Source organism: Cornus florida, unplaced genomic scaffold (genome assembly GCF_030987335.1).
Source record: "Cornus florida cultivar Cherokee Brave unplaced genomic scaffold, ASM3098733v1 CherokeeBrave_3.0.0_Hap2_Chr11, whole genome shotgun sequence".
Classification (NCBI taxonomy): Eukaryota; Viridiplantae; Streptophyta; class Magnoliopsida; order Cornales; family Cornaceae; genus Cornus; species Cornus florida.
This window is the reverse complement of record NW_026775581.1, coordinates 83,186,241-83,197,884: the sequence shown is the minus strand read 5'-3', so window position 1 is coordinate 83,197,884 and position 11,644 is coordinate 83,186,241. Positions and strand designations below refer to the sequence as shown.

Below are 11,644 nucleotides of genomic sequence, written 5' to 3'. Positions count from 1 at the left end.
TAATACTTAATACATATATAATTTTTTTTTATTACTATTATTATGAAGAATAAAGCATTAAAGTCAAATTTAGACTCAAGTGTTCTATTTTATCTTGAATTTCAAGAAACGAGTTAACTTTTTTCAAAAGAAAAGTTGTCCATACATTTGGTGCAAGGTCAAGTTTCATAAGAGTCTCTTATAAAATGTAGTAGAATTAGATGTGTTTCGAGTATTCTTTTATCATAATGTTATTATAATTTTGTCATCTTGATTAGGTGACTATTACAACTAATTGTGTCAACTTGAAAAACAGTATAAAAAGTATAGATGTATTTTGTTGAGTTGTTTTAAGGATGAAGTTAATCTCATTTATTACAGGATGGGTAAAACAAGAACAATAAGTTTGGGTGGTTGAGATACCAAAACTTTTGTAAAATTGTGGTGATGGTTAATTTAATTTTAAGATCATGGTTCTTTGTTAAAAAAATTTAAAATTGATACAAAAACATAAAACAAAAAACAAAAGAATTATTTTCCCTAACTTATTTCGCTTATATATATATATATATAATTAATATTGAGGTTAAAATTCACTCCTTTCTTTTTTATTTCTCTCCCTCTATATTTTTCCTTTATTTCGAGAACGGATCTTTTATTTGGAAAACGTTAGCAACTTTAACGGCGTTGACGGCGATTTTAATGGCAATTTCATCAAGGCGCTAAAAATTTCAGCTTTGGGGAAGAATCACTCCCCACGCGGCTCGCTTCATTCTCTCTTCCATTTCTCTCTCCACATCACTTTCTCTATCTACAGTGATCAATAATATATGGCAAGCTAGATTTCGAGTTTGCAAGATTTCTCATATTTGTCTGTGTCGAAACCCTAAATCAATATCTCTGGGTTGATCAAAACCTTCTCAAATTGTATGTATCCCTTGTATCTTTCACAGATTGCCTCTCTCACTGATACATTCAAGTTAGTTGATTTTTCACATGAAAATTCATTTATATTATAACTTTTGGCTGAACACTATTTTTTTTTTTCTTCGTGTGTAAGGTGGATTAAAACGTCGTTTCTTGAAAGAATTTTTTTATTTTCATTGAATAAATTTTGGTTTTGATGCATATTTGATCATCTCTTCTTTTTTTCCCAGATGTACACATTTATGGTCTGCTGCTATATGCGTTTCTTTGCAAAATTGTGATTTTTATTTGTTTGTTAGGAATTAACGAGAACACACTCCACAAACTTGTTCAGATGAAATCGATTGCTAACTGATTAAGAACCCCAATTGTTATTATGGTTTTTCAGGTTAAAATAGTTGAGGCAGAGTTGGTGTTTCATTGACCAGTATGATTAGTTCATATGCAGACAACTTGTGCATTTTGCTTTTCATTATCAGTTTCATTCTCAATGGCCTACCATTCAGTCATGGGGACACGTTAGTGAACTTTAAAACTTTGTGCATTTGATTTGCTTTGACAACATTTCCTTGGGGAAAAAGAAAGAAAGAGAATATTGGGGTGTGTGTGTGTGTGTGTGTGTGTGTGTGAGTGTGTATATACTGAATTGAAGGTAACTTTATGATGTGTGTTCTTACAGGATTGATAGCAAAGTTTTAAATGTTGGGGTGGAGCTATGGAAGGAAACACTGCCATTACAAATGGGTTCCCGGCTTTACCAACTGGAGGGGCTTAAACCACATACGTGGTATGAAGTGAAGATATCATATCCAGCTTCTGTATGTAAATTATATTTCTGTCTTGTTGCTTTTTCAAAATTTTCTTTGTGGGTCATGTCGTTAGTATTGAATAACAGATACCTTCTAGCTTTTCTCTACAACTGAGGAGAGGTAATTCAGACTCGGGACTGAAACAAAGAAGAAAACTACTCAATACTGAAAAGTTGATATTCAAATCTGACAGCATGGACTTGCTTAGGGACCAGGTTTGATTGTGCCTGAAGAATACCTGAATCATTATATCCTTCTCTTGAGAAGCTTTTGACAGACTGCTTTGCTCAGGATGGAACTTACGTACTGGTGACTGTGGAGCCTGAGGGATTTGTAGCAATGCCACATGTGCAGGAGCAGAAATATGTCATTTTTAACATAGGTACCTTCAAATTTCTTTTTATGTACTGGATGAGAGCAAATAATCAATTATTGACCTTATGAGTCATGACTTAGAGCAACTGGTTAAGGTTACTTTCAATTTTGTAATATTATCTTTCTAAGCATGGAAAACTATTTGTTAGTCCAACAAGCTAGATTTTTGTTGACTCCATGAGGTCTAGGATTGCTTATTGAAATTCATATTTTTCAGTTCACTACATGCAACCCACATTGAGAAGAGCGTGTTTGTGTGTTTTGTTTTGTTTCTTCTCTTTAAATTTCGGTTTTTTTATTTGTTGCTGCATCGAATTAAGGAAAGAATAATGTCCTGATTTTTTTTTTTTTTTTTTTTTAATTTTGGAATTTGACGGTGCAGAGGTGGCTTATTTGATGTCCATCATGGGTTAAAATTTTATTAGAATGCACGAGAAGAAATTGATATACCCAATCTAGTAGCTTCTTAATTGTGCAAGGGAATCTTAAATTTGTTTTAAGAAAAATGTTACGGGAACTATATTATTAGTTGAAGTGTGTTGCCACAGATCTAGGTGTCGACCTGATCTTTGGCACCTTTTTCGCCTGCTTGCTTAAAATAAAGTAAATGGAAAAGAAAGATAAACTTGCATGACAGGTGTTGGGGCATTAAAGCCCTCGATAGACTTGCTAAAGACAAATCGAGCAAAAAGAAAGATAAAATCAATTACAGGCTGATGCTGTTTCAATGTCATTAATGTTGTTTTCAATTGATTGCTAATAACTTTTGTATAACTTACGAATTGTTATATTTGTTTGTAACTTTTGAATTATTTTAACTGAGTGATGTAAATATTGGTGATAGGACTAACATCTTGGTGTGATCATGTTGAATCGTGAAAATTTCCGTTTTTCATGGATCTGCCTACGACTACTAACCTCTTTGAATTGCTGTGGTCCTTTGGAAGTTGGCGTATAGGCTATAACTGAAAACCTGATTTTTCTCTTTCAAGTTCAATCGGTTGTAAACTTGCAATTGGCAAAAGTATATGTAGTAGTTTTTGGTGATGGTGGCTGGTAGTTTTTGTCTTTATTGGCATGAGAGGAATTGAAATTACTTACAAAATCTGGACGTGAAGCAGCTAGATTTTTAATGCAGCATAAAGTGAGGGCCTAGGTGGGTTTTACTTATAGCTCTTCCTGATATGTAGGGGTATACTCAGTGATAAAAATTGATATTGGATTCCTGATCATCTGAGGATCCGAGGGCCACAAAGTTGCTTTCAATCTTATTTGTCTCCACACTTACAACAGGAGTGAGATAAGTGATTCTGTATGTGTATGTGGAATGCTTTACGAGCTGATAGCTAATTTAAAGAGTTTTAAGTATTCTCCTTTTTTATTTTACTGCTTATTCACTTTAGCGATAAACTGGAGTTGGGAAATCAATTTGTAATTTATATCTAATGAATAGCTCTCCATTCCTGCGTAACAATCTTTTCTCATGTTTTCCTTTTGCAATTTAGATTATGCTTTCTGACAGAGCTACGTAGAAAAAAAAGATTTAATGTAACCAACCTTAAGTCATTAGGATCTAGACTTTGTTGAATTGAACTGCATGGCTCTATCAAATTTAAATTCCAAGCAGACTAAATTATTTTGACTTTCACGTTTCATGGTGACAGAGGCTTGTTCAATTTAACTTCAATCCAAATTCATTAGCTTGAGATAGTTACTGCTCAAAAAGTGGGAATTATTTGATATTAATATCCGCCGAAAATGACTTTCCGGGAAAAAAATAGTTTGTTGTTTTGTGGCTTATTCGAGTTTCATGTTATGACATCTCAAATTTGGGCTATGACAGATGAGTGGAGTAGGACAATCAAAGTAAGTAAATTTCATCGCCACAACAGCCGTTGAATGATGAGGTCTAGATTTCTAAAGTAACCATTTTAACTTTCTGTTCTTGTTTGTGGTGATGGTTTCCATATTTCATCTATGGTCCTAATCCTATTCATGTTGATGGACTTGTATAAATTATTAAGTTATGAACAAAGCACTAATAGCATTTAATTTTTCATGGGTGCCTATGTGATTGAATGAATACTGTAGTTTATGACGTACCTGTTACTTGAAGATAGTATTCCTTGTTTTTTCTTTTTTTAACCAATCATTGTGTATTTTATGTCTGAGATGGAACATTTGAAGTGATATGAGGTGTTTCAACTAAATTGGCCGTCCTTTATATACAAATGACTCAGATTGCTCTGGGACTAGGTCCTTGTGAGAGTCCCATTGCTTATTCATTTTCTTATCTTCATGACAAATTAAATGATGTTCTAATACTTTCCCGTCTTCATGGCAGTTTGTGACGAACTATTATTGGGCATCCCCCATGAGGCATGGTGGGTTGTGATCTTAGCAGTTCTTTGCTTAGGATCAGCTTTCGTGATCCCTCGTTTCCTTCCATCATTTCTCTTACGAACAAAACGAAGCTCACAATCAGCTACTCAGATTGTTTCCGAGGATTCAGTTTCTAAGGATTCTTGAACTCTCTGGCATTTGCACATTTTACATCGAGTATCGAGCAGAGGATGTCCTAGCTTTAGTGCTAGAGGTTCTTCTAATCATCATATCATAATTGCGATTTTACTTGATAATGTTAATATGCCTTTCGAAACAACTTCTAGATATGTAATGACTGCCTCCTTTTCTGTGTGTTGGAAACGAGAGAAAAGAGACAAGTGCTTGATCATGTAATCCAGCTAATTGATGTGTTTCTTCTTTAGCTTATAGTTGTAAATTTTTTTTGTCATCTAATTGGTTTGTTTCTTCTAATCATCATACCATGTAATGCGACTAATTGATTATTTATTCTTCAGATTAAAGAAATTTTATTGCCAGAAATTGTTCCGAGTCTCCTATCTTGTGCCATTTGCCAGAATGAATCAGAATCTATAGAACATGTTATTTTCATATGTGATTGGGTATCTAATGAGTGACATTCAAATAGTGATGAATTTTGTAGATCCTTTCAAGATGCTTTGATCTCTCTTTTACTACTTCCTCAGCATCTACTCAAACTTCTAGTTGGGTAGTTGCATTAGGTGGTTTGACAGCCATGGTAAAAGTTTTGGCACGATAGATATGAATGCACTAACACATTTTTTACCCACATGCGGGCTTGAACCCCTTCCCGATGTTATTTTGAACGTGCTAAACATATGAAAATTGACTTTTATTTTGTTTGACGGTTTCTCCTCACAAGGGACAATCAACCTGCACTCCATTTTTTCTCAACAAAAAATTGAAGATTTCTTATTGAGTTGTATTCCACAGCACAATTTCTCTTCTCAGTATCCAAACAACAAATGCTATCCAAACCATCTTTTTAAAAGGTTTTAAAAGTTTAATTTACTCCACAGCCATATAGGGTATGCAGCCAGTTGTTGCATTGCTCTATATAATTTGAGTACAATCTTTGATTATTTAACCGCAATATTTATTTGTATATATACATTATTAAAATGGATATTTTGATTCTCTCCCTAAACCTGATTTTGAACTAAATCTGTTGAAAAGAGAATTACAACGGAAGGAGTTAAATTGATTTTTCTCCTATCATGTTTACATTTCAACACAATCACAAGACCAAGAAGTCCGTATTTTCACAAAAATAAATAAATAAATAATAATAATAATAAATAAATAATTATTATTATTATTAAATAAATAAAAATAAAAATATCGAAAAAAAAAAAAAAAAAAGCTCTCTGCTCTGTAAAAAAGTGTAGAGATCTGAAACAACCCGAACATCAAAACTTCGAATCGAAGAGAAGAAGAAGAGGGTATAATATTTGTAGATACAAAGAAGCTAAGATGTCTTGGCAAACATACGTAGATGAGCACTTGATGTGCGAAATCGAAGGCAATCACCTCACTTCCGCTGCTATCATCGGCCAAGAAGGCAGCGTTTGGGCTCAGAGCGCCTCCTTCCCTCAGGTCTTGATCTAACAATTCGTCTTTTAATGTTGATGGGTTTGATCAATTTTGGGTTTCTATGAAAAGGATGAAAACATTACATTGTTATACTTATTATCAGTTTATTTATTTGTTTTGGCTACTTGGCTTTATTCATTCTTTATTGTACATCCATGATTCATTTTTTGAAATTATATGTTGGGTTTTACATTTTGGTCAGCTAAAGTGTAAAGACTTGGATTTATATATACAGTTATATATTGGGTTTGACATTTTGATCCGTTGAAGTGTGTGTAAAGACATGGATTTATATATAAATATGCAAAACATAAATGGGGTTGTGTTGTAGTGAGATGGTGTGTTTTTTATACAATTTTATGGCTTCTCAACTATATCATGTTATTGGGATTATATAGTTTCTCTCTTGACAATGCAGTTTTAGTTTAGAATATATGCTCCGATTGACTTGTGCTGTTAGTCTGGTCTTTTGGTAAGACTTGATGACTGTTGTAGGAGGGAAGACGCTGATTGATTGACAGCCCACAAATGTGCATATGTGCGATCACATTTTGCTCGTTTACAACACACTTGAGTGGTGTTGGAATTTTATAAACCAGCTTTAGAAACTGAAACCCTTTTATTTACTCACTGTTAGTGATCATATTAGTATATTACTACCACTCATGCTAACAAACTTTGACCTGTCACATGATTTCGATATGAATGTCCCATGCCCTTACCTTCTCTCTCTCTCTCCAAGTGATTCTGTTCTCAATTCAGCCAGGTTGCCTTTTTGTCTAGTTGCATTCACCTCATAAGAACTATCAGAGACTTGTATCGACCTCGGTCTAAGGTGTACTAATTGAATTGTAGCTGAATAGGATGTTGGTTGGATGTAATGCATTTACGGATCGTGTGGTGCATGGTATATAAGTATAAATGGGTGACCGGACACTCTATCCATTAATTGTGGGGTAGGAGAGGGCCGCACCATTTTTTGAGGAACCACATATTGCATTGCGATGGTGATTATGAGTTATCATGAAAGTTCACGGCAACAAAGTTTTGAAGAGTTGTTAAATGATAAGTTATTATTACACTACAATGGCCCATTTAAGTTTTTTCAAGAGGATAGATTTGGCTACAATACTCATAAGAGCCTGGGGATTTGGAATCAGACAATTGCTATGTCTAGAAAGTTAATGTTTATTTGCTAATATTTCAGTATCTCCTCAAATCTGTTCGTCCGAAGCGGGAATCTCATCCTTGATTATGATTGGTTATTTGTCTCCAAGGGCTGTACTATTTAATTGTGTACGTGCACCCATCTTCTGTATATTAAATTATCGATGCATGTTTTGAAAATTATAATTGTTTTTATTCAATGAACAATTCTTCTAGTTTTAGCTTTCAAGGTGGATAATCAATTTGAACACCACTTGTCTCTTAGAAAGCAAGACATTGTTACATGTATGATGTGACCATCGCTTTTTATTTATTTCTGTGTAAATTTGACATAAATAAAATTTATTTGAATTTTTTTCAGTTTAAGCCTGAAGAAATAACTGCTATTATGAATGATTTTTCTGAACCTGGGTCACTTGCACCAACTGGGCTATACCTTGGTGGCACAAAGTATATGGTGATCCAAGGGGAAGCAGGGGCTGTCATACGTGGAAAGAAGGTGATGACCATTATTTCCCTCATATGCTCAATATCTTGTTTTTCAATTGTGATTGTTTCAAATGCTTGAACATGTTGGATTGGTCAAACCAAACTAACTCAATTGCGTTGACAGTTGAAAGTTTTTAAGGACAATAATTTTGGATGGTTAAGTTTGAGCGCCATTGGACACTCTTAATTTGAAAATTTTATCATCTTAAATGGAACTTTGTATTTGGAAAGTCACAGCCATCTCAGAGATGATTATGAATATTTGTAAATTGGTCATTTCAAAAAAAATAAAAAAACCACGTGATAAAGATATATTGTAAATCTCCCTATTTTCCATGAATGCCCTTATGTTGTGTGATGAATTTTCATTTTAAATACCATAGAATGTGCAATGCAACCATTTGAATTCAAGGGGATGTTGACTATGCCCTTGGATTTTTTCGCCTTCAGTGCACACCAGTTATGATTCTATCATATACAATTAAAATGGAGTTCTGGTTTTAGATGATGGCATGATGCAGTTGTTTCCATTATGACTTCATTGGTACTTGAATGTACTAATAATCTGTTTCCATTATAACTTAATACTTGAATGTTCTAATAATCTTTATTAAGTTGGTGGTGCATACACTAATTTCTATTTAATGCAAGAAAACCTTGTTACCATTATTTGGAATATGTAGTTGCTTGTGTAAATCCTTGTTTGTCATTATGCTGTGTACTATTAATGTTACTGTTCTATTATCTCCAGTTTTGTCCTCTCATTCAAATTAAATATTTTTATCTGCGGAGTTGTAATTGTATTTTATGGCATAAAATGAAATTTATTTGATATATAATTGATAACTGCAAAGTTAAACTAGTGAGTGAAGTTGTTTACTTTATAATATGTTTTTCATAACAAAACTTGATTAAGTATGTAATCTATTTCTGCTAAATAAATAATTTCAAAATAAAAAAATAAAAAATTTGAAATGGGATTGATCTCTATTTTGGAGGCAAATTTTACACTACCATAGTGAAATTTGTAAATTGCAAATTAGTGTCATATTTGTACCATTTATCAGAATTTGTACCTAATCACTTACTAACTTTTGTTTGTATTACTACTATGGTGGTAGAAGGCTCAATCTCTCCACTCCCTCATATACAAATGACTCTTATCCTATTTATAGATATCGTTCTCTCAAATGGACGGTTAGAAATGTATTACAATTAACCGCTATGATTAACTCTTTATAACACTCTTCTAAAATATCTTCAACTCTATATAAATCTCTACTTCTCTAAAATATTGATTTCTCTACATTTTACTCATAAGTTTCTAGAATCCTTCAACATTCTACACAAGTATAGAATACTTTAGAACTCACTCTCCACCTATGCCAAGCAGAATTCTCCATAACACTTGCATGTCACTTGCTTGACACAACATTCATTTCGAGGTGTGACATAAGTTGTACAAAGAGAATTTTTATATGTGATAGCATTATAGCCTCACACATTGTTATAAATGCAACATTTAAAAAAAAAAATTGGTTCCTTGTCTTATGTTCTTGTTGACTTCGACGTTACACTTATTTCAGGGCCCTGGTGGTGTTACCATCAAGAAGACAAATCAAGCCTTGATCATTGGAATATACGATGAGCCTATGACTCCTGGTCAGTGCAACATGATTGTTGAAAGGCTGGGCGATTATCTCATCGATCAGGGTCTCTAGTCGTGCACCAATATGCTGATTGCGTCCTTTCAGTGTATCCTTTTTTATTATATTTGGATTTTTCGAGCATCTACCTACCTGAAGCTGGAATTGTTGCAATGTAGTAGTATATTTACGTAACTTGAAGTGATGGAGAACCAAGTGCAAATTGGTACTTGGAAACTAGAATATAAGGTCTCTAGTAAGAAGCTATTTGTCGTTGTACTCGACCATAGATCTTTGGGCCTTTTTTAATGGAAATGTTTCTGTTAGATTGACATTTTAGTCATGCAAATATTTTATTTACCTACAAAAATTATTGTGGAAGCCATTGTTATCAAATTGACAAGTGAAATTTATGACTAGAGTGATGATTTTGCCCTCTTTCTCTCCGGCTCATTTTCTGTTTGCAGCCATCACCTGTTTAAAGCATGCCAAGCTACATTTATTGTGTGTGTGTGTGTGTGTGTGTGTGTGTGTTCTCTTGGAAGATTGTTGGCTTTAAAATTCTGACTATGGATGGAACTGCAATGTTGTGGCTCATGCAGATTTTGTAAAGGGTTTGGTTTTGCACCCTAAGATGATGAGCAAGCGGGTTCTATGGGGTGTGGATATGTGTTTGTTGGATCTCCTCGATTTGAGATGTCCAAAATTTGGATATTAGTACATGGACATGTCTTGCACACTTAATATTTGTTTAAAAATAGAACACTGCTATTCTAATCGAGCTCTTCAATGCATTAAGAAGACCGAACCATTCTCAACTATGAGATGCATGGGTCATGCATTCATTGTTGAAAATGGTACGATCTCTTTGTTTGGCATAATTGAAGTTAAATGGATACCATTAGAAAGGAGCAATTCCATCCATCTCAAAAATAGAAAAAATTTCTTTGCTATAAAATTTGAATTTTTTGACAAAGCAGTCATCACAGTTATGGATTTTGAGAAAATATTTCTTTGTTATAAAATTTGAGTTTTTTTGACAAAGCGACCCTCACAGTTATGAATGTTCACTAAAAACCGGGAGAATAACTTTAAATTCGTGTAAACTTTAGCCATTCGGTAAGTAAAATATATTCGAAACAAGGTTATTTTTTATTATATATTTTTTTGGTAAGTAATTAGTTAATTTTGGCCATTCAATTCCAGTTCAAAGTGGAGCAGAAACCCAATATATTGATAAATATATATAGATGGTTGATGTGTGTGTGTGTGTATATATATATATATGTGTGGTTAAAAGTCATTCAATCAAATTTTGTTTTGGTTGCTTGTGTGAACAAGTGGGATTATTTTGACCCGTCCATATCCCTAGGACAGTTTCAATTCTAAGCTAGAAGAATTAGGCCAACCACATGCAACATTTTCTTGTGTTTAGCTATTATGTGAAATCAATTTTATTTTATTTTATTTCACCTATTTTGTTACTTGTACAATTTTTTACTTTATGTAACTCTCTGCTAGGAACTGCTTGGAATTTCAATAAACTAAGAGAAGCAAAAATGGTGCTACCGGCTGAAAATCAGAAATCTGTGAATGCTCAAAAAGGTAATCTTTATATGTATGGCTCCTGAGAAAGCACCAAAAAAATAAAATAAAATAAAAAGAAAGAAAGAAAGAAAGAAAAAGAGGAAAAGAAAACATTTTGAGGGCCGTTTCTGAAAACTGTTTTTGAAAAAATTTCTTATATGTAATCTATTGTTAGAAGATTGTGCAGCATATTTTCCTACATTTTAAAAAGTTTTGGTTTATTCAAAATTCAAAACGATCATTACTGAAGTTTTTATTATTTTCAACACAGATTTAGGAAAATGAGTTTTTGGCTTAAAAAAAAAAATTTTTTTGAAGAAAACAGAAGAACTCAATTCAGTGAAGCTACAAATTGAATTAAGCTTTGGGTAAAGCAATTGGTGTTTCTAAAAGGTGGGCATATACTACACGTATAATGTAATTGTCATGATTTATATAGTCTGTTTCCTTTACCTACCAACATAAACTTATTATCACCGTGCAATTAGTTCAAGTGGTATAACTTCTCTTTCAAAAAGAAATGTGCGTTCGAGCCTTATAGCGGAAAATAAAACAATCTCAGATTCATTTACAATCAATTTTGATTTATAACATTATCCATCAACTTTGATTACTGGAATTCATTTTATCCAACTGTTTGGCTGCTAAGAAAATGCAAAAAAAATAAATAATTCGTGTCTAATGCAA

The 11,644-nt window shown here is 33.1% G+C and overlaps 2 protein-coding genes across 4 annotated transcripts; both read left to right on the top strand.

Moving 5' to 3' along the window:
* Positions 1–628: 628 nt before the first annotated feature.
* Positions 629–4,976, top strand: LOC132282699 (uncharacterized). 3 transcript variants are annotated; one of them, XM_059784450.1, is made up of 6 exons: positions 629–906; positions 1,295–1,424; positions 1,586–1,724; positions 1,802–1,930; positions 2,007–2,097; positions 3,281–4,428. In XM_059784450.1, the coding sequence occupies exons 2-6, from the start codon at positions 1,336–1,338 to the stop codon at positions 3,325–3,327; spliced, it is 495 nt and encodes a 164-aa protein (XP_059640433.1). In that variant the 5' UTR covers positions 629–906; positions 1,295–1,335; the 3' UTR covers positions 3,328–4,428. The 3 variants fall into 3 exon arrangements, with proteins under 3 accessions (XP_059640433.1, XP_059640434.1, XP_059640432.1); XM_059784449.1 differs by lacking the exon at positions 3,281–4,428 and adding an exon at positions 4,435–4,976 and having other exon boundaries at positions 631–906; XM_059784451.1 differs by lacking the exons at positions 1,295–1,424; positions 3,281–4,428 and adding an exon at positions 4,435–4,976 and having other exon boundaries at positions 630–906.
* Positions 4,977–5,822: 846 nt separating this feature from the next.
* Positions 5,823–9,813, top strand: LOC132282700 (profilin-1). The gene is made up of 3 exons (XM_059784452.1): positions 5,823–6,071; positions 7,597–7,734; positions 9,311–9,813. The coding sequence occupies exons 1-3, from the start codon at positions 5,949–5,951 to the stop codon at positions 9,443–9,445; spliced, it is 396 nt and encodes a 131-aa protein (XP_059640435.1). The 5' UTR covers positions 5,823–5,948; the 3' UTR covers positions 9,446–9,813.
* Positions 9,814–11,644: the final 1,831 nt, after the last annotated feature.

What these genes read in the sequence shown, in the direction of transcription:
- LOC132282699 (XM_059784449.1), top strand. Translation starts at nt 1,336, where the DNA reads ATGATTAGTTCATATGCAGACAACTTGTGCATTTTGCTTTTCATTATC. An exon ending in AGATATCATATCCAGCTTCT is followed by an intron (nt 1,725 to 1,801) that starts GTATGTAAATTA and finishes ATTGAATAACAG; the next exon opens with ATACCTTCTAGCTTTTCTCT. An exon ending in ATATGTCATTTTTAACATAG is followed by an intron (nt 2,098 to 4,434) that starts GTACCTTCAAAT and finishes TCTTCATGGCAG; the next exon opens with TTTGTGACGAACTATTATTG.
- LOC132282700 (XM_059784452.1), top strand. Translation starts at nt 5,949, where the DNA reads ATGTCTTGGCAAACATACGTAGATGAGCACTTGATGTGCGAAATCGAA. An exon ending in AGAGCGCCTCCTTCCCTCAG is followed by an intron (nt 6,072 to 7,596) that starts GTCTTGATCTAA and finishes AATTTTTTTCAG; the next exon opens with TTTAAGCCTGAAGAAATAAC. An exon ending in CTGTCATACGTGGAAAGAAG is followed by an intron (nt 7,735 to 9,310) that starts GTGATGACCATT and finishes CACTTATTTCAG; the next exon opens with GGCCCTGGTGGTGTTACCAT.